Raw genomic sequence first — 23,186 nt, forward strand, 5'->3', positions numbered from 1 at the left:
AAATGTACCGTAACAATCGGACGATAAGGCGCACCTGATATAAGCCACGCCCAGTAAATTTTTAAAAGGAAAAAAACATTTTGTACATACATAAGCCGCACATGACTATAAGCCGCATGTGCCCACATTCAAACATGAGATTTTACGTCATGCCACAAATTGATGGAATGTTTAATTCAAGATATGATGATCATTTCAAAATATACATATCAGAGAAACATCACCATCAGTCGGAAAAAAGATACCCGAAAACTATAAAGCCGGCGTAACTCACCATTACGTCCTCTGGCAGTCTTCAACTTCTTTTAAGGTCCACGAAAATGTCTTTGTTATATCAGAGACAAACCATAGAATATAATCGTGTAAAGTATTGAGTCCAAAACACACGATAATGCTGGCAGGGAAACAGGAATCCGCGTTAAACATTTCTGCTTCGTTGGACGTTGCCTCTTGTAATCTGTTTGTTTCGCCACATTATTTCTGTTTACAAATAAACAGACTCATAAAATGATTACCAATATGGCAGTCGGCCCTTCCCTTTCGATTGACACTTTTTCCATCATGAGGCTTTGTTAATACTAGTTTTATTTATGCACAAAGTGCTAAGTTACATTCAACTTGCGTATTCCTCGACACATATATTCCACCTGTCTCACTCTTACCTTTACTCCTCAAGCACCCCTGAAGGCTGTTAGAAACAATGGATAAATGGCCACATCTGGGAAAAAAAGTTGCGGCTTATAGTCTGAAATTTACGTTAGTATTTATTAAAAAGAAACCCACAAGAACTTCCACTAAGCATTGTGTAAAATGACACTTTTTGGTTCTTTCGTCCACCTTAGCCATCTTTGCGTTTTTTTCACTTTTGAATATTTATCTAGGGCAGTCCCCCGGCCGGGCAGCACGGCGGCGCAGTGGTTAGCGCTTGTGCGGCACAGTTCATGTCATGGGAACCTGTCGTGGGTTCAAATCCAGCTCCAGACTTTCTGTGCGGAGTTTGTATGTTCTCCCCGTGCTTGCGTGGGTTTCCTCCGGGCACTCTGGTTTCCTCCCACATTCCAAAAAACATGCATTTCAGGTGAATTGGCCGGTCCAAATTGTCCCTAGGTGTGAATGAGCAAATGAGTTGTCTGTCCCCGTGTGCCCCGCGATTGGCTGGCAACCAGTTCAGGGTGTCCCTTGCCCACTGCCCGAAGATGGCTGGGATGGGCTCCAGCCCCCCCGCGACCCTAATGAGGATAAGCGGTACGGCTAATGAGATGAGATGAGTCCCCCGGCCTTTTATAGGCATAAAGGGGCAGTTCCCTCACGTGTGCCAATTTTAGAGTTGATTGTGATTTATAAAGAGAAACAGGTATCAGACCTCTCCGCGGGTTGTTTTATACATCTGGAAGTTTTTGTACGCATGTACTTCCTGTGCTTTCTCCATACGCCATCTTTCCTACGCGCAGTTTTAGAAATGTGCCTGTCGGCCACACAAACAGGTATTAATTCAGAAAGAGGGTTATAGGGCGCTGGGGGACAGAGAGAACGACTGCGCTGTCTACATATAGAAGCGGCACTTTTAGGAAATTGGTGGAGGGACAGTAGTATCCATCTGATCCAAGTTCTTGTCACCCACCATTCAGATCCAGAAAATACTGGTTCATGGACATTTGCTCACTGTCCACGACCCTGAACAGGAAAGCTCGGAGCTGGACACAGTCATCCTCAAAGCTCTCGTCAAAGGTATAGATATTTTTTCAATGGACATTGTGTATTACTCAGCACCTCCCTAGTGATAAAAAAAAAAAAAGAATTCCTTTGTAATTACAATGTTGATATTAAAAAATAATCCAAATATAGGAACAATCATATAAGGATGCTTTTTTTAAAGAAATTGTTGGTCAAAAAATGTGTATTTATGTTGCGTAACATAACGCTCACCTAAAGCAGTGTTTCTCAACTGGTGGGTCAGGACCCAAAAGTGGGTCGCGGACCAGCAGGCCCAACCTTCATGGGACCCTAAGCAAAATTAGTTTGGGGGCCTCTTATTATTTGACCAATTGCATACCTCCTATAAATAATGCTAGGAAGAAGAAAAACTGAAGGGTCAATTACACTCTTTAACAGTAGAGGGTGATAAGGCACTTCTCAATCTCTTTAATTTTCTTCTGTTCAATCAATCAGCGCCGAACCTATAGTGTTTCAGAGGGATCACATCTCATTTTATCGTGTTTTATTAATTTTTTTAAAATTTCCTTTTTCTTCCCATAACAAGGAGTCCCGAAAACATCAGCGATAAGGGCAAGGACAATTGGAAAACAGTGACAACGATCGAGTAGATAAAAAAATGAATGGCAAAATACAGTGGTACCTCTACTTACTAACTAAATCGGACTGCAGTAGCTTTGTAACCTGAAAACTTTGTAAATAGAGACACATTTTGAGTGTAAATGCGCTAATCTATTCAAAGCCCCGCGAAAATAAAGTATGATATTTTTCAAACTAAAAATAAATAACCAAATGAATAAATAAAGAGAGCATAAGCACATGAAACAAATACATGTTAAAATTTGATTACCGCACAATGAACATAAAAAGAGGGGCACATATTTTAAAAAAAAAACGAAGTATAAAGGAAATCAAAAATTATTAATTTACCTTTGTGCCTCACATTTATTGAAAAACTGATCTAATGACGTCTGCTCTTACTGGCTATTGACAATCTGTATGAAATGCGTGAGGCAGACGTAGCGATAGCCCGTCTTGTCAACAATTCTTCCACGAATCCCGAGACTTCATGAAAATTTGCTCAAATGTCTTTAATTTGGGCTAAATGAATGATGGCTGCATCTTCCTTCCCACTATCTCACCAGAACCCCTTCTCCTCTTTAGTCACTTTGAGTCTCCGTAGTTTGTATTCTTCATTGTGTTTTGTAGCACTCGTTTTCCGTTACTCTACTAAACAGTGACAACCGGTGGTCAATTATTACTCAGTGTCCCTTTAACATCAAACACTTTTTAGAATAATAGCCATTCACAAGTGTGTATTTGCATGTCTGCAAGCTTGTAAGAGTCAAAGTCAGGAAGCCCAAGACTTTCTTGATGAACTGAAGCTCGCTGTGGCCTGGAACCGAGTAGATATTGCCAAGAGTGAAATCTTCAATGGAGATGTGGAGTGGAAGGTAAGAGACATAACCCAATGTATGCATAGAAAATTACCTCTACTAGCTCACTGCACAAATGCCATTTTAAGACTGCAGTATCAACCTGAAAGATGTCAACGGATTATTCTTTTTGGCAAATGACGCATGATAGCTGGGTTTATTTTCTTAACTAATGTCTTATTTGAAGTCGGGGTGCTGGCAATTTTAGCATTGATCTTATCCAAGGTAATGCCTTGTTGTATCAATCGATGCGATCTAATACGGATTCTTTTTGCTTGGAAATGTCATGATCATTGAATAATTGAACCCTCTAATCTTGAGATCCTTTTTAATTATGATACAAACAGACTAAAAAACTAAAAAGAAATGCTTCCACATACGGTAGCAATTTATGAATTAATCAATTCATTTTAGTTGTAAAACCAGATCCCTTAAAATCTAAATTCTATGAAAAACGTTTCTATTATCTTTTGTTTTATCTCATTATATATGAGCCAAATCTTTCAAAAGGTTTTTTTTTTTGAAGGTGCATCTTATAATTAGGTGCGCCCTATAGTCTGGAAAATACTGTACCCTTCATTGCACAATATTTTGAATACAAAATCAGTAGCACTACCACAATTGGATCACATCTTAAAGTTATAATAGCTGTATAATCTTACGACATACTAACAACATCAATATAACGACATAAAATGGAAAGACGGTATAGATTTTAACGTAATAGTGCTGATCCAATGCAGTATCAGGATCAATAATATTGATATTTGGATCGATCTGCCCACTCTTAACTTGAAGCGATGCCCCACACTCGGACCATCGAAATATTTGCATGAAGACTACTGCTTCTCACAATGAGTGGTAAAAATCCTGAAAGGGGATTTTAAAAAGGAATACAATTATGCACACACCCTTACCCTCACTACAGCATTAAAAATGCACCAACTCCTAAAAATGTAACTAGCTGTAGTACTCAGGGTGGATCTCTCCTTGTGGAATCCTGGCACATTACACTAGTTCCATTTAGGATTGGCCACTTTGACTTCTAGTGGTACGGTGACGTGTATTGTGCAGCAACGCCGGGCCGTGGATTTATACCATGGTTTACAGTTCCAGTCTGAAATGGAAGTGAAAGTTTCTGTTTTATTTGTGTGGACTCGGGTGGGGAGGGGATTTTGGCCAACCCCGGCCCCCGCTGCTCTTAAGTTCATGAGGTGTGAAGAACATTCCTTAAAGCACAGGTGTCAAACAGGCGGCCCGCGGGCCAGATCAGGCCCGCTAAGGGATTGAATCCGGCCCGCGAGACAACACTCAGAGAAGCGCAAGAGAAAAACAAGATGCAGGTTGAAATATGTCCACTTGATGTTGCCAAATCCAGGTGCCTCGAACAAAAACACTGTACTTGTATTTATTTCTCTTTCTCTCACTCTCTCTTTCTTTACCCCCTTTTCTCCCACTCTGTCTCTTTCACTCCGTGTCTCTTTTTCTCTTCCTTTGTTGCTCTTTGACTTTCTCTCTCTGTATCTTTTTTAACTTTATTTGCTCTAACTTCCTTTTTTCCTTTTCTCTCGTTTCTCTTTCTCTCTTCCTACCCTTTGCGCTTTCTTTTCTCTTTTCTCTCCTTCTGTCTTTCTATTTCTCTTTGGATTTCTTTGTTCCTCTCCCTTTCTTTTCCCCCTCTCTCACGACTTTTTCTTTTGTTTCTCACACCCTCTCCCTCTCTCTCTCTCTCTTTTTTTTATTTGTCCTGCCCTCTCTCCTTTTCCCTCTCTCTTTCTCTTATTTCTTTCTCCTTTCTCTTTCATCCACTAGTCCGGCCCCCGACAGAATGTTTCTTCTATGGTGTGGCCCCTGAGTTAAAATGACTTTGACACCCCTGCCTTAAAGGGACATTTTGCATTATGTATATGTTTGTATAACGAATACAGGAACTATCAAATAAACGTGCGATTTTTGGAATATGCGTAGTTCAAAAACATTTGTATTAATCTACATGACATTAGGCTAAACTAGAGGGAGCTGACATAATTGTCCACCATTTTGCTGCAAATTGTACCCCAAAAACACCTTAAACCTCGTGAAAGGATGGAGGAAAAAAAAAAAAGAAAAATAGTGCAATTTGGTCCCTTTGAGTCTCCGGCGATTGTAATCTTCCTTGTCCTTTGTTGCACTTCCCTACTACACAATACAGCAACATTCAGTGGTCTAATATTACAAAGTGGCCCTCTAAGGAATCATATTAAATATATCGATATACCTTATGGAATTTCACTAACACCAACTGTACTGTGGGAAAACAACAGACATTACATTTCATAAAAGACCAGCAGAATGACAAATATAGATGACAATGGGACAAAAATGGCAGACTGATTGGATGGGTCAGCGGGTCCTGTTGTTGTTGGAATGATATTTGCAGAGAGGACCAGCTTTTCTCAATGCGGGCCCTACTGAATATTATTGTTCTGTATCTGCTACCGTCAGCGAGCGTGATGACGTATTGGTGTAGTGGGTGAGTAATATCCTGGATAATTGTGTTTGCCATTCGGATGATGGACTTGTTTTTTAAGTCTAAGAGGTCGGATGTGGGTATGTGATACGTGCTAGTTTAGTCTGGTTCGTAACAGAGAAAATGATAAAAAAACAAACATGTGGAACAGTACAGGAGGATGGGTTGAACAATGCTTTGGTGCAGTAATAACTGGAAGTTATATACTACATATATTCCTTTGAGTTTACTTTCTATATTGACTCCTTTTTTTAATCTCTGTGGTGTGCTGATCCCCCCTCGGATGGGTCTGGCCTTGATGCGGCGAGGGGGCTTGCGTGTTCCAGTGACCCTGGAGAGCGATACCGTCGGGAGCTTGCTCCTGGTAGGGTCACCCATGGCGGGCCGGTCTCCGGGGTAGGTTCCAGACAAACAAAGACCCCAGCGTGTCGGTACGCTGTGAGGTGGCAGCCCCACCAACCGACTATCCTGCGGAGGGCTAACAACTCACCCAGGAGAAACACACTTTGTTACGAAACTGACCAGAGAAAGAAGCCGGACTGACCAACACGGTAACGGACCCCAGCCTGCCCCCGACCAACGAGTACGGATCGATCTTCGTCATAAGACCCGTGTCGCCACCTGGAATGTCCAGACACTCCTTCGCCCCGGAGCTGCCACCCTGCTGTCCCGAGAGCTCTGTCGCTATAACATCACCATGGCAGGGCTCTGTGAAGTACGATGGCAAGGCAATGGTGAAACAACAGCTGGCAACCATTGCTACATCTGGAGTGGCCCCGAGAGTCGGACCGGCCTTTACGGTGTGGCTCTTGCCATTCCAAAAGCCCTCCGGAGGTCCCTCATCAGCTGGACACCAATAAGTGACAGACTACTGTCTGCTCGATTCCTCCACCATCACGGCAAGATGACAGTGATCGTCGCCTACGCCCCCACCGATGTCGCTGATGAGGATGCGAAGGACGCGTTCTTTGACCAACTCCACCAGGCTGTCAACCAAGCCCCACCACACGACGTCACCATCATCCTCACTGATGCCAACGCCACTCTATCCAGCATTGATCGGTCCCCCGGCTCACCTGTCGGCACCACCTTCGTTGACAGCACAACAAACGACAATGGCAACCGCCTCCTCCTCCTCTGCCACCAAAACAACCTTTGTGTTGCTGACACCTGGTTTCCCCGGAAATGCATCCATCACTGGACGTGGTACAGCCCAGATGGCAGAACCAGGAAGGGATTGGACCACATCCTGATATCACGACGCTGGAAGTCGTTTGTAACCAACTGCCGGGTGTTCAGAGGAGCACAGCTTGGCAACACAGACCATCGTCTGCTGGTGGCCCAGCTCAAGCTAAAGCTCCGAGCCAACCAGCACAAGACTCTGCCTCGCCCCGACTCCTCCCGACTCAGCGACCCCAACATCGCCAGAGACTTCAGTTGCTCCATCCGCCGCTCTCTTGATACCCTGGCTCCTGACAAGCTGACAGACTGGGCGGCCTTCAAGGAAAGTGTCCTCCAGTCTGCTCACAATGTCCTCGGACGCCCGCGATCCTCCCCGAGAAAGCCCTGGATATCAGAGAGGACACTAAACATCATAGACCAGCGGCGTGAGGCCCGACTCCGAGGCGACCTCACAGAGTATCGGAGACTGAATCGCCTGCGCAATGTGGCCATTGCTGAAGATAGGGAGAGGTTTTGGCAGGCAGAAGCCCAACAGCTTGAGTCCGCGGCCAACAACAACAACATGAGCCGCGTATTCAGTCTACTACGCCAAGCCCGTAGCGGCCCACACATAAAGACAGCCCTGGTAAAGGACTCAGACGGCAACCTCATCATGACAGAAGCCAACTGCCTCGAGCGCTGGAAGGAGCACTTTAGCCTCCTCTTGCAGCACAGCACCATCCCGGCTGATCCCACCCTCCTACGGGCTGCGAGCACAGCACCTCCTAACGACACCTGCTGCACAGACCCCGTAACACCCGAGGAAGTGAGAGCTGCTCTGAAGAAGCTGAACACCAAGAAAGCCCCCGGCATCTGTGCCATTACCGGCGAGATGCTCAAGGCCGGCGGTGATGGCATGGTGGAGTGGCTAACCCGCCTATTCAACCAGGTGTGGGAATCGGAGCAGCTGCCCACCGACTGGACCAGAGGAGTCATCTTGCCCTTCTGGAAATGCAAGGGCGACAGGCTTGTCTGTGGAAACCACAGAGGCATAACCTTACTCTCCATCCCGGGCAAGGTCTTTACCAGGATCTTGCTCAGCCGTGCCCTTCCAGCAATCAGAAGCTGCCGCCGTCCCCAGCAGGCTGGCTTTATGCCCAACCGCTCCACAACGGACCACATCTCTGCCGTCCGTTTGCTGATAGAAAAGACCCGTGAATTCCGTAAAGATCGCCATCTATATATCGGATTCATTGATCTGAAGGCCGCCTTTGACACCGTCTGCCACTCTTCACTGTGGAACATCCTCCAAGCTCTCAGAGCACCACCCAAGATCATAGCCCTGTTCAAGCTGCTCTACAGCAACACAGAGAGCTGTGTCCGTTTCAACGGCATTGACTCCGACTGGTTTGCTATCTCCAGCGGCGTTCGCCAAGGCTGTGTGGCTGCTCCCGACCTTTTTAATTGCATCATCGACCATCTGATGTTCAGGGTTAGTGAGCGCATCCCCGGAGTGTCTTTCGGCAACTACCACCTGACTGACCTGGAGTATGCTGACGACACCATCATTCTCAGCACTTCCTACAGCCAGCTGAGAGACGCTCTGGGCATTTACAGCGAAGAGGCAGCGCGGCTTGGCCTGCAAGTGAGTTGGACGAAAACCAAGTTCATGTATGTCGGTGATGGACCAGATCCACCTCCCATCCAAATTGGTAGCGACATCGTAGAGCCTGTCAAGAGCTTTGTATATCTGGGGTCCATGGTGACAGACAATGGGGACCTAAAACCAGAGATTCTCCGCAGAAGAGCCCTGGCAGCATCTGCTCTGCAGTCTCTCTGGAAACCACTCTGGCGGCACCAGACCATCGCACGCAAGACGAAGCTCCGCATTTACAACCTCGCCGTACTCCCTATCCTGCTTTATGGCTCAGAAACATGGCCCCTGAACGACACTCTGGCCACAAGAATCGATGGTTTTGATAGCAGGGCTCTCAGAACCATCGAGAACATCAGGTGGCCCCAGCGAGTCTCCAATAAAGAGCTCAGAGCCCGCACGTGCCAGCCCCAAGCATCTTCCTTGGTCGCACAACGCCGCACCCGCTGGTTTGGCCATGTCCTTCGTCTACCACCAGACCATCCGACACGAGCCATTCTCCAGTTTGACCCAAAGGCCGCAGGCTGGAGACGACCACGAGGGAAACCCCGCACTCGATGGCTCGACGTCGTTGCGGGCGACCTCCAACAACACGGAGTTGCCGTAGAGGATGCAGAACAGCTGGCACAAGACCGCCAGCATTGGAAAAACCTGGTTCATCTGGTCGGCTCAACGCACAGGGACGGGACCCCCCGACCTTCGCTGGAGCAATAAGTAAGTAAGTAAGTAAGTAAGGTGTGCTGATCAAAGGAGAATTAGTCGTTCAGTGTTACTTCCAAGTAGAGATAAAATCGTGCCTAAAAATTCTACCTCGAACTGCCCGCCCCCAAAAAATGGACTTGATTTGAGGGACAGAGCCGGGAAAAAAAACAAATTTGCATATTTTATTTGTGAGGACAAGCGAGAGGACGGAGCAGGGAAAAAAATGTGACTTTGGCCACCGAGTGCACGCTGATTATTGCACAGGCACAGTGGGACACAGAAAGAGAACCACAGAAATGACTGATTTGGCATGTAAACATAGCCACACGGTTTAACTACTAGTGTGTGCAAACTAAAAGCGTTGATAATCATGGCTACTGTAAACAAACAACAGGGAGCTGTCACGAGGATTACCAGAACAGAGCAGGGGACCCCAGAGCGTTCGTTACAAGTCTTTTATTTGGGGAAGCACAAGGGTTAGCGGGAAACTTCGGACGACGTAGCCAATCGTAGCGTGGGACGGAAGCAGGTTGAGTTTACCGGGACTGAAGAGATGATCGTAGCTTGGGACGGAAGCAGGTCGAGTTTACCGGGACTGAAGAGATGATCGTAGCTTGGGACGGAAGCAGGTCGAGTTTACCGGGACTGAAGAGACGATCGTAGCGTGGACGGAAGCAGGTCGAGTTTACCGGGACTGAAGAGGAGATCGTAGCTTGGGACCGAAGCAGGTCGGATCGGAGGCAGGCAGGCAGAATCAGGTAAACAAGGCACAGGTAATCGGGAGCGTCATACGGGGTACAGATGTGAATCCTCCGACAAGGAGTTCTCCGCGTAGCGCGTTTAAAAGGGGAGCAGTGACCAATCAGGAAGCACATTCCAGCGCGCCACATGATTACCCCAGGTGACTCCACTTGGGTAATCATGACAGGGAGCAGTGCACAGAGCAGGTTTCCAAGTAACTTATCGGACATAACACTGGCAATAAGGATGGAGCTTCCACTCTCGCCATTCCTCCGTTCCTCGCCTTGCCTGGCGATCCGCCAGTCCTGTGGCCTTGCAGATTAGGATCTTTTATTGAAGCCATCAGGCTAATCGACGCTAGTGACGCGCCAAGGCAGGCAATGCTAATCCATAGCCTGTGCAGTAAGGGGCAACGCATCTTTCGAAGCCTCGGACCCACCAGGAATTTTGCAGACTGTATACGTATCTCTCAAGACACTTTGCCGTGTGGCAGATTATCTTCGGACAGAATAGACAGCGGCCCTGTGAGTCGGTCCACCTGTACGGCGCCGACCTCCAGGGGCTTAGCCACCTTCTGCAGGTTTGGAGACATGAGTTACCTAGAACTGGGAGAAGATGTTTTTATTGCTGGACCAAACGGCACAATTTTGAGGCAGGTTAGAGTTGGGTTCCGGCCCAGGTCTAAGATCTTACTTCTACTCCCAAGTATTGAAAGATGTCCACTGTTTCTACTGTTTGTGTGTTTATGATGATGGGGTGTTGTCATTAAGCATTTCTGTAAACATGTTGTTTTCTACAAGCTACAAAAGAATGATCCAAATTTGACCCTGCACCGCCCAAAATTTGCTGTACCTCAAACCCTGTCTCTACAGGCATGTGACCTTGAAGATGTGATGATGGATGCTCTTATTAATGACAAACCGGACTTTGTACGTCTATTTGTGGACAACGGCGTTAACCTGGGAGAGTTCCTCACCTACGGGCGTCTACAGGAGCTTTACTGGTCGGTTTCTGAGAAGAGTCTCCTGCATAACCTACTTCTCAAAAAATATGAGGAGAAGCAACGCCTGCTCAGATCTGCAAGGACACCCGGGCCTCCTGGGCAGAACATGTCAGAGCAAGGGGAACGGAAACCTTGTTTCACACTTTACGAGGTTGCCAAAGTGCTCAAAGACTTTCTCCATGACTCCTGCAAAGGCTTTTACCAAAAGATTACCACAGTGAGTGATTCGTTTTGTAATTTTGCTGAATAAAAACAAAGAATATTTTTTTGTATACAATGCATGCAGAACTATATACTGGACTGTCTCAGAAAATTAGAATATTGTGATAAAGTTCTTTATTTTCTGTAATGCAATTATAAAAACAAAAATGTCATACATTCTGGATTCATTACACATCAACTGAACTATTTCAAGCCTTTTATTATTTGAATATTGCTGATTTTGGCTTACAGCTGAAAAAAACTCAAAAATCCTATCTCAAAATATTAGAATACTTCCTCAGACCAAGTAAAAAAATAATTTTATAACAGCAAAACTAAATTAAACATTTGAAAATGTCCATTGATGCACTCAGTACTTGGTTAGGAATCCTTTTGCACGGATTACTGCATCAATCCGGCGTGGCATGGAGGCAATCAGCCTGTGGCATTGCTGAGGTGTTATTGATGCCCAGGATGCTTCGATAGCGGCCTTCAGCTCATTTGCATTTGTAGGTCTGGTGTCTTTCATCTTCTTCTTAACTATACCCCACAAATTCTCGATGGGGTTAAGGTCAGGGGAATTGGCAGGCCAATCAATGACAGTGATGCCATGGTCAGTGCACCAGTTACTGGTGGTTTTGGCACTGTGGGCAGGTGCCAGATCATGCTGGAAAATGAAATCCTCATCTCCATAGAGCTTTTCAGCAGATGGAAGCATGTAGTGCTCTAAAATCTCTTGGTACACAGTTGCATTTGCTCTGGACTTGATGAAACACAGTGGACCAACACCAGCAGCTGACATGGCTCCCCAAACATTGCTGACTGTGGGAACTTCACACTGGATTTCAAGCAACTTGGATTTTGCTCCTCTCCAGCCTTTCTCCAGACTCTGGCGCCTTGACTTCCAAATGAAATGCAAAACTTGCTTTCGTCTGAAAAGAGGACTATGGACCACTCTGCAACTGTCCAGTGCTTCTTCTCCATAGCCCAAGTCAGACGCTTCTTCCGTTGTCTTGAGTTCAGAAGTGGCTTGACCATGGGAATACGGCTATTGTAGCCCATTTCCCGGACACGTCTGTGAACTGTGGCTTTTGATACCTGGACTCCAGCTTCAGCCCACTGTCTTTGAAGCTCCCCCAAATTCTGGAAGCGGCTCTTATTCACAATTTTGTTAAGGCTGCGGTCATCTCTCTTGGTTGTGCAGCGTTTCCGGCCACATTTTTCCCTTCCAACAGACTTTTTGTGGATATGCTTTGAAACTGCACTCTGTGAACAGCCTGCTCTTTGAGAAATTTCTTTTTGTGTCTTACCCTCCTGATGGAGGGTATCAATGATGGTCCTCTGGACAGCAGTCTTCCCCATACTTGTGATTTGGTTTACTGAACCAAGCTGAGTGTTTTTAAGGCTCAGGAAACCCTCGCAAGGTGTTTCGAGTTAATGAGATGATTCAGGTGATTAGTTGAATAGCCTACTTGTATACTTTTTCATGATATTCTAATATTTTGAGATAGGATTTTTGAGTTTTCTTAAGCTGTAAGCCAAATTCAGCAATATTAAAATAATAAAAGGCTTGAAATAGTTCAGTTGATGTGTAATGAATCCAGAATGTATGACATTTTTGTTTTTTTAATTGCATTACAGAAAATAAAGAACTTTATCACAATATTCTAATTTTCTGAGACAGTCCAGTATGTACAATGGTACTTCTACATACGAGATTAATTCGTTCCAGGAACATATCTACAATTTTCTCGATACTAAACTAAAAACCATTTAATCTGTTTCCGGCCTCCCGAAAGCATCCAAATTAAATAGCTATAAAATATATCTTATTAATCACAAAAAAAAATAGTAAAAGTATATTCAAATAGTAATTCGAGATAGAAATACAGTAATACCAATGTGTAAGTGGTTAATGTGTTGGCTCAACAGTTCTGAGGTCCCTGCTTCAAATCCAACAACTGGCGGAGGTTGCATATTCTCCCTGTGCCTCTGTGGGTGTCCTCCCACATTCTGAAAACATGCAATTGTTTTAGTGAAAAAAAAGAAGCAAATTGGCTCTTTGAACTCAGTTGGGCATTGATAGCAGCACATACTTTAATAGAGAAGATATATCACTTTTTTAACCCCTTGAAAGGGTTTTGATAATACAGTAAACGGTACCTTAACCCCTTAGCGTTCCACCGGACTTTTGATAAACAAAACGTGTCTTTACGATGTCACCAGTCACTGATATACGTCATGCCAAATATCATTCATTGGAAAGCTTAAACTCTTGGGATTCAGGACATGATGACAATAACGGGATAGCTCACCCAAAAGCCCTGGGAACTTCTACTCATGACACGATTCCCAGAAAATATGGCGGGTTCACATTCACGAAAGTCCAGTGAAACTAACCGTGTAAAATATTCACTCCAAAAACCACAAAAATACCAAAAAATAAAAATTTAAATCTGCCTAAAAGCATGTCTGAAAGATTGTGATCCTAGCCAAACTTGTTCTTGCCAGGGTGAGTATAATGTCTTTCTGGTAAAGATAATCGGTCATTAAGAAATAAAATGCTTTTGGCGGCTTTTACAAACAAAGGAGGACAAAAAGGAAAAACCAAAAAAAGTGTATATATACTTGATCTATGCTTGCGGGTGATAAAAAGAGTGGTTGTACAGGTTACATTTAGCACAAATTAATTTTTTTCACATTTCAGGAGAAGCCCGCTAAGGGTCGACTGTTCCACAACCAGAAAAACCTGGCAGAATTGGAAGAGCGTTGCCAACATCCGTGGAGAGATCTTTTCCTGTGGGCCGTTCTGCAGAACAGGCAACAGATGGCTAACTACTTTTGGGCCATGGTACATCTTCTCATTTAATTCTCGTCACAATACAATGCCATTCCATCTGCATGTACACACCTGAGACCGACATTGAGATTGTCTTAATCCTATAGATCACTGGTTCTCAACTGGTTTGATTTCAGGACCCACCATTCCACCCTAATGTCAAGCTGCAACACAAATCAGGAAATTATTTCCACTTCTTGAATATATCCAATTAAAGGACATATATATATATATATATATATATATATATATATATATATATATATATATATATATATATATATATATATATATATATATATATATATATATATATATACTTTTCTTTCAAAAACCTAAATGACTTCAAATACTTACAATAGTGTTATATACGCCTACATAACATATAATCAATGTAAGCCCCTAAAACTGATTTATAAGATCTACATACAAAATGAATTACAAATATTAATTAAGTTTGTACATAAACAGCATTAATTTAATTATGTTGTTGATAAAATAGTGGCAAAAAGCTAAAAATATAACATTTGTAGGCCATTTACTGTACTTTCTAGCAGGGTTAGGCTTAGGGTCATATTTTTCACTCGTTTCCTTCTTTGACTCAATCGTTGTCACTGTTTTTCACTTTTTATTGCCCTTATCACTAACTCTCTTGGGTCCCATTATTATGTGCATTAAAGGGGGGGGCGGACACAATAAAAGGAGACTTGGTCCCTTTCAAACGCTCCGATTGACGAAACAGATTGACAGAAGGGGTTGAGCAGGGCATCATCGCCATCTACTTGTGAGCAGTGTAATTGAATCACTGTTTTTCTTCTTCCTTGCATTAAAGGCCCATGATCCACTGAAAGCTAGTCTGGTGTATCTCGACCCACCAGTTTAGAAATACTGCTATAGAGCACATGTGTCAAAATTACAGACCAAAGGCCAAATGTTGCCTGCCACATCACTTTATGTTGCCTGTGATAATGCTAAGTGACGCAAAAGAGAAAAATGAGCATCATGTCAAACATTCACTTGCATCTTCAAATATGTCCGCTGTATGATGCTAAAGCCATGCGACACTCATCCAGTTAAGGAAAAGAGCACCTGGTTGTTTTTGCAGATGTTTATAGAAGTTTCAGATGATTTATTTTATGGATATGAAATCTAAAAGCAAAGTTCCCATATTCAGGCTTGAAAGAAACATCTCCTGGGTGCAACTGGGACACATCTCCTGGGTGTATCATAAGTTCATTGAGTGTTTAGGGTCTCGCAACATCAGACACTTTCGCCCAGGTGGCCAAACCAAGATTGATCACGGCTCGACTTGCGTCCCAGTAGCAGCCAACAGATCTGCTTTTTTGAGCCATAGCCACCTAATGGAGTTCTCTGCAGCTTTGCAAGTGGATTTAGTGGATTTTTTTCTTGGCTGTGCCACCGTCACACCCAAATGTCCTAGAACTTTGCAGTAGGATTGTCCAGCAAAACGTCCTACATTGGTTCAAAGAAAAATTTCCAGCCACTGCACTCCTACAACAGCTCCTGGTATTTTGGATGTTTTCTTTCATTGGCTTCCTCAATGCTCTCTTCCTTTGGGACTGTGACGTCCATCATGATCAGGTGTTTTGAAGTGATGATCATGTCTGGTTGGAGAGATGTTGCTGCAATGTGCTGGGGGAAACTTGTTTTCCGAGGTCGCCTTGCAACTGCCAACCAGAGGCAGTGTGGAGGAGTCCTGTTGTTGTTTGTGCACATGCCATGGGTCTCTCTTCTTCCTTGATGAAATGGACTGCCTTGTTTGTGGCTTGATGGTGTTTGCCCGTGCTGATTGCCACGGCGATGATCTCAGTGGTTGCTTTAGGAACCTGGTTATGGCGGCAGCGCTAGCAACCATCAGCCAGGGACTTTGGGCAGCTGCTGAGGAGGTATATTATACATGTTGGAAGTCTGCTTGCATAATGTTTGACCAGGTCACTTTGTGCTGTTATGTGTTCTCCCACCTTGTTCATGTCCCCTGCTTATGGAGTGCAACTGCCCTGAACACCCGCTCGTCCTCTACACCTGCTCAGATCCTCTTCCTGGAGTTAATGGTGTCTCTCCTTTCCCCAGTCCTGGCTCACTTGGGTCTTTGGGAAGAAGCCCAGTCATGGTATTTCCGTAATCGAGACCCCAACCATTATTTTCTGCCTCAGGCGTGATTTTGGTTCTCACTTCAAGAGAGGTAAACACTTTCATAAAAAAAAAAAAAAAAAAAAGCAGAAGAACTATTAAATCATTAAATCAATCATTTAAATCAGTGTTTGTATACTATTTTGTAACTTTCTAGTCTGCTTGAGTTTCCGCGACAGTTGCACAGTTCATAAACTACAAGAGTTTTCATTTTAGTGAAGGAAAACAGATATTGAGGGATACAACCCTCATTAATAGTTTTATCATCAAATCTTACATTCCTGATTTATAATGTAATTGTGAGCCTCCGAAAAGACCCACAGCCCTCCAGGCACACTAATATTATAGTGTCATCAACGAATATAATATGTTTTAATTTCGATGATGCATTACATAGGTCATTTATTTACAATAAAAAAATAAATAAAGGTCCTAAAACAGACCATTGAGGGACTCCACACCTAATGCTCATAAGACCTAAATTGCTATCACTGATTTGCAAGTATTGAGATCCAATTGAGAGGTATGGTTTTACCCAGTGAGAAGCAATTACGCTCATTCCATAGTGGTGTAGCTTCTATACTGTGATGTGAATATGTGCAGGTGATGACATATATATTTGTATTCATGTAATTCATTCAGGGCCCTGAAGCAGTTGCAGCTGCATTGGCAGGATGCAAGATTCTGAAAGAGATGGCAAGACTAGAATCGGAGGCTGAGTCGGCACGTAGCATGAAGGAGGCCAAGTATGAGCAGTTTGCCCTTGGTAAGTATTATGTCAAGCCGATATCGGGATGTTAGGTAAGAAGGTAAAACCGTCACACGAGTTGAATCACACAAGACAAGAGAATCTGGAACAGAGGCTTTTTTTTTGTATACGGGACAGTCTCAGGAAATGTGAATGTTTTAATGAAGTATGTTATATTCAGCTAGGCAGTTAAAAAACGAAAAAGACCTACATAATGCATTCATTAAAAAATCAACTGAAATATTACAAGTTTCCTATTGTTTAAATATTGCTGATCATTGGCAAAATCTGCTCCGACAAACAGAAAAAGTAACACGTGTAAAATGCTTTTCACTCACATTCATTTTTGTCAGCATTAAATGAGTTCTGCAACCTTATTCAAAATTAGGGGGACGGTCCAACCACAATATTTACTTTTCTGGGTTCATAAAATGTCCATCAATCATACCCTCCCTGTGTGCTCATAGATGTTTTTGGTGAGTGTTACTCCAACAGTGAAGACAGGGCTTATGCATTGTTAGTAAGGAGGACACAGTGTTGGAGCAAATCTACTGTCCTCAACCTCGCAACTGAGGCCGATGCCAAGTCCTTCTTCGCCCACGATGGAGTTCAGGTAGTAGTTCCATTTATTCTATTTTGGGCTCTCTGTGTACAGGTATTAGTTATTTGGTTGGTTGGCTGGTTGTATCCCTTGACCACAAGGGTTCTAGGGCCGACAAATATAATGACTAAAGTTTTTCAATTGAAAATATGTATTTATTCATTATGCTCTTTGTTTTAGGCTCTTCTGACAAAAATTTGGTGGGGGTCAATGAAAACAGACACAGCCATCTCCAAGCTTGTTGCATCATTTTTCTGCCCACCGCTCATTTGGACGAACCTCATAAAGTTCCGGTGAGATTGTGTGGATTTGATACTGATTATCCTTTATTGATGTTTTTTAACGTGTATTATTGTTGTAGCAATGAAGAGATGGAAAATCGTAGCAATGAGGAGCCATTTGTAGAGTTGGACCAATTGGATGCAGAGACTTTACTTTTGACTGAAAAGGATGACTCACTGTAAGTTTGTAATGACACTATAAATATGTTTTTTTTTAATGATGCACCCGTGGGCTTGGGTGATTCATTTGGTTAATTTTTAATATTAAGAATTGATGGTTTAGAAATGTCCTCAACTGTGAGATTGAAGTTAAAATTGAAGAATTTAATTTGAATTAGTCAAAGCAAAATGGCCAGGCGTTCAGGATTGGATTTGGCTGCTTGGAGTGATCGGTGGTCGGGAGCTGCAGTACACAATTTGGCCACCAAAGGATGTTAGAGAATCAAAAAAGCAGACAACACCAAAGCAAATATTTATCGATTTTGCTGGGAGTGCTTTACCACAAAAGCTAGCCAAAGACACTTGCGGAGGCCTAAAGTACATTTTCATAAAAAAATATTTAGCCATTTGGGAGCCTATAAGTGACATACAAACGCACACATAAACACATGTGGCATTTAAGTAGTGGTGGGTTATATTCCAAAACAAAAAAGAATCATATCACTATTTTGAAAAAAATGAAATCATGATTCTTTTTAAAGTTTCTAGGGCTTATTTATGACCATGTTCCCATCATGATGAACTAAAAGAAAGAAAAATACAGAGATATTAAACCAATTATGCTCTCTGGAATGGTTTGAATTTGAATAGTGCAAACCTACTTTGTGCATGGAGCACAACAACCTTCAAATTGAATAAATGCACACTATTTCCAGCGCCTCAGTGGCTTACTACTTAGCATGTCAGCCTCACAATTGTATGTAGGCCTCAGGTTGAATTCCAGCTCCTGACTTCCTTGTGTACAATTTGCATGTTCACCTTGTACCGTGTTGGTTTTCTCTGAGCACTCTGGTTTCCTCCCACTTACCTAAAAGATACTGTCACGGTTGCCATGGCGCCCAATTGGCCCCCTGAGACACGTTAACTGATTGCTCCTTGGGAGTACTTAAACGCGGTCTTTTGAGCCGTTAGTTGTCTGAGCGTCTGCGAAACTTCTGCAAGACTACTGTTAAACTCTGTGAAATGTCTAGTTCTGTGAATTTGCCTGCGTTTGATCCTGTTTTATTTTTGGCCTGATTAGTTTAATTTTGAACACTCTTTTGTTTGGATTTCAATCCACTTCCGCGACCATCGATCCCCGGATCGAGTGTGCGCGCATTCCTCCTCTCCCTAATAAATTGTGAGTACGTTACGCTATAGGGTTCTCCTTCCTGTTTCCTGCCCTGGTTCGTGATAGATACATGGCAAGTCAATTGGATTCATGATCGTCACTGTGTGGATAAATTGTTGTTAAGTTTGTTCTGGAAAAGTAACATGCTTACATTTTTGGTTACAGCTCTTTCCTGTGTTTATGTAGATCTGCCCTAGGAGCAGACCACTTTACCACACAAATGACACCTGGCATTGTCCTTTTTTTGTTGTTGAAAAGAAAAGTCCCCACCGCGCTGTGCTTCCCATTTGCCTCAGCCGTATTAAACTTCTGATTAGGGTGTGCATGTAGATTAGGACATCTTTTCTGATTGGAAGGCATGGTGCAGCAGCAGGCCAGGCAGGGACAGGTGCTAAAAGTGTGCCTGCCAGTCAAGCAAGGGGGCATAGACTTAGAGAGTGGTGCTGGGGAAGGGGAAAAGGACTGTGCTTTGCACCAATAGATGCTTTGAGGAGATTGGTGAAGGGGTGAATCATCGATCCCAGGACAATAGTATCCATATAATCCAACTACTTGCTTGATATTGATAATATCGATATTCAGATTCATTTGCCTATCCCTACTGATTAACATCTAAACTGCATTGTGTTCTTGTACTGTTCCCTATCCGTGATATCTAGGAAAATGTTTGCACGTTGGAGAACAGGACCAGAATTATTCAACCTGCATTTCAATTTATGCTGTTACAATGCTAGTGTCAAGCTTGTTGCTGCTGTTTTCTCAAAATGGAACTCAGGTAGAGCAGATATAATGAAATCAAGCTTAGCTTGAGCTTAGTTGTATGCCATACAAAGACACATCTCTACTTCGCGCGTCGGTTATCTTTAGTTCACTGCTTCGCGGGTTTTGAATTAAATTGTATTTATTTTTATTGATATCACAATACTGTGCATTGTGTTCTGCAGCAGACAGCACATAATAGATGCTATCTTGGGGCGGATTGTTGGCTTGTGTGTTGGGTGAGCGTCACCGTCTGTGTGGGCGACTGTGATAGGCTGTTGCAAGCTGTCAGTCACAAGTCAATGTGTCCACCCAAAACAAATTGTGAAGCACGGCGACAGCTAGTATAGCAGCGGCTTGTTACATAAAAAATAAATCCATCAATTCAACAGGACTCAGAGGAAATCCAGAAAAGCGCAAAAAAATGCTGAATACCAGTGGGTGCTCTGTGGATTATTATCAGTTTTTGGGAAGAGACTGAGGCGGCGTCGGGGGAGAAGACAATAGCAGCGGCGCAGGTCTGGCTTACTACAGCTAGGCTACATAACAAGAAACCCCTGGTGAGCCTGTATCTCGCCTGATCCATTACCTATGAAATGGATAACGTGGAGCTACAACTCATGGGGAAACACTACATTCGGGACAGTTGTATTTTAATCATCACAGGGACTTGGCTCCATCCGAGGATACCCAATGCTAGGGTGCAGCTAGCCAGCAGCTGGCTTTGTTACACTGAAAAGAAAATCTGTCCGATTACGTTGAACTATTGAATACTGACTATGAAGACCATTCATTGTACTGCAATTCTGTATTCTGTGTTTTTATTTGTAGAACTTTAGTTGTTATTTTTTCGTATACTCTAAGTCAGAAAGGACATCATCTCGAGGTAAGTTTGACCCTTGGCTTTTATGAAGTCGCGTCAATACTTTGCAGGTTTCGCAGCGGGGTTCTGTCCCCCCATTAACCGCGATATCTGAGGGATTACTGTACATCCATCTCAACAGGGGAATTCAATTCATCACTGTGCTTTAACTTCCAAACTGTCCTGTGCATTTTTACAAAGGAACTCATCACCTGGTCCATCAGCAGAGCAGAGCTGCGCACAGGTGTGGTGGCGTTTTTTACTGTGTCGTTGGCGCCACTTCTGGAGCGCTCCAGTTACCGTGTTCCTCGGGAACGTCATCATGTATTTTGCTTTCTTGTTCCTGTTCACCTACGTGCTTCTACTGGACTTTCTTCCACCACCCCCGCTCGGTCCCGGAGCCCCCGAGATAATGCTCTACTTCTGGGTTTTCACCTTGGTGCTGGAAGAAATTCGTCAGGTGACCTCTCGAAACGTCAAATGTCACTTTTGCTTTATACCTTAAAGCTTTGTTAGATAAGTTCTTAAAGGGACAGCATGATTAGAGCGGTAGACCACTATTCGGAGTTGTGTGGCCGCATTGGGTTAAAGAACTGGGCCGTTATTCGATACTTATGTTCATGGATTAACCGCCAGGGTTCTCGAGGCACCACTTCATTTGGTGTGTCTTTGGCAAGTACATCCTGGTAACGCCCATCCCCCTTCAGTTCAAATTTTTGGGTTGGGGTTTGTTCCCTCACATTAACAGATAATACTGGCTTCCATGGTTACCAGTAGCAGGGGAAACCTCCTAATCTGACTCAAATCCCGTACCTTTATCATCTGCTCGCTGTGTCTTTCGGTGTAAAGAGTCATCCCGCTCTTCAGAGATGAGCTGGATCTTGGCCTTGCCGGGCAAATGCGTAAAAAAGCTGGTTTCAGCACTCACCGGTCCCAAGTTTTTCTATATGTCAAACCAGTTCATGTATTTTTTGCTTATTAATTAAATCTATATTGTTTTTCAAGTTTAAGGGTTTCTCTTGACCACTAGTAGGAGCTTAATAATACACACTGTCCCTTTAAACAGATATATTATTTTGAAATCATTGTCTGACAACAATGTTTGTCTAATTCAAAAATAATTCATGTTTGCAGAGCTTCTTTTCAGATGAAGGGATGAACATCTTAAATAAGTTTAGACTCTATGTAGAGGACAACTGGAACAAGTGTGATATGGTTGCAATGTCACTATTTGTTGTCGGCGTTTCATGCAGGTAAACAAGGATTAATCAAAGTAGCCGCAGAAAACATAATCTTGATGGAACTCGTTTTGTTTTTATGGTTGGCAGGATGGTCAAAGACACGTACGAAGCAGGAAGGACAGTTCTAGCAATTGACTTCATGGTTTTTACCTTGCGGCTGATCCACATATTTGCTATTCACAAGCAGTTGGGACCAAAGATCATCATTGTGGAGAGAATGGTTAGCACAAACAACACAGGCATATGTTTAACCTGCTGACATTTTATATTTATTTGACCTTTATACAGTGAACACAAACCATCTGCATCGCACGTTTTGCATTATATTTAAGAATATTCCTTTTACTTTTTATTATTGCTTCCTGTCGTGATGGACTTTATTGTGGAGAGGTTTTACAAACACAGGGGTTTGAACCAAATACTTCCTGACTGTAATTCATTAAAGGGAGAGGGTGATTCATTGAACCTTTAGATATCGATGTGTTGGGTAGTGCAACCGAAAGCGATGGCTCTCAGCACAAGGAGTAATCCAAACTATGAGACTCAAATTCACCAAGAAGAACATCTTTTCTGGCCGGCTTTTCTCAAGGTTTTGGTTTTTAAGGGGACCCGTAGCAGCAAGATTGCGGACAGTTATGTCAGACCCTTCTTGGTGAGCATCCTGTGTGGCCTGCAGGGCCAAAACTTTGGTGCAAGGCGCTTCTCTGACTTTGGTCCAGATTGGTCGAAACATCCAAACACCCGTGAGAACTTGGAACAGAGATAACCTGGCCTACAAGCTTTCAGGGAGAAAGATCAACAAATACGAGTTACAACAAAAAACACAGCGAACGGCAAAGACAGGAGCTCCAAACATGATAGGGAGTCTGGTTGAAGAACACAGCACAACCTGGGGTCATCACAGCCCCAGCCCAGACACCAAGGTCTTACAACATCAAGATGCCCACATCAGAAACATTCCAGAGACTCCTTTTGTGACCATGATTAGAAGACCCACAAGAATTTACTTGTAATCACTTGTCTTTTATAAAAAGCAGTTGTTGATGTTATTGTTGATGTTGTTAAAATACATTTTGGTAAATCACTTAAAGGGGGAGATGTGAGAATGTCGGTAGGAACCATTAGGCGCAACTTATCTGCCTATGTTTGGAGCCAACTACGTACCATAAGGGCAAGACCCATTCTCAGAGGCAGTAAGCCGTGAGATGCAGTTGAGACTGGATGTATGATTAAAGCAGCATAAAAATATACAAT

General features: G+C 43.4%; 1 protein-coding gene across 1 annotated transcript in view; it reads left to right on the forward strand.

Moving 5' to 3' along the window:
• trpm5 (transient receptor potential cation channel, subfamily M, member 5) overlaps positions 1-23,186 on the forward strand; it is a 42,249-nt gene that overhangs the window by 13,383 nt on the left and 5,680 nt on the right. The window contains exons 11-21 of the mRNA XM_088333349.1: positions 1,629-1,728; positions 3,049-3,167; positions 10,789-11,136; positions 13,828-13,971; positions 16,753-16,876; positions 17,326-17,471; positions 17,640-17,752; positions 17,821-17,919; positions 20,893-21,151; positions 21,826-21,944; positions 22,020-22,152. Of these exons, the coding sequence (XP_088189475.1) occupies positions 1,629-1,728; positions 3,049-3,167; positions 10,789-11,136; positions 13,828-13,971; positions 16,753-16,876; positions 17,326-17,471; positions 17,640-17,752; positions 17,821-17,919; positions 20,893-21,151; positions 21,826-21,944; positions 22,020-22,152 (1,704 nt within the window). The remainder of the gene's footprint in view (positions 1-1,628; positions 1,729-3,048; positions 3,168-10,788; positions 11,137-13,827; positions 13,972-16,752; positions 16,877-17,325; positions 17,472-17,639; positions 17,753-17,820; positions 17,920-20,892; positions 21,152-21,825; positions 21,945-22,019; positions 22,153-23,186) is intronic.

The sequence above is a fragment of the Urocampus carinirostris genome, chromosome 4, assembly GCF_059441175.1.
Source record: "Urocampus carinirostris isolate Australia breed hairy pipefish chromosome 4, RoL_Ucar_1.0, whole genome shotgun sequence".
NCBI lineage: Eukaryota > Metazoa > Chordata > Actinopteri > Syngnathiformes > Syngnathidae > Urocampus > Urocampus carinirostris.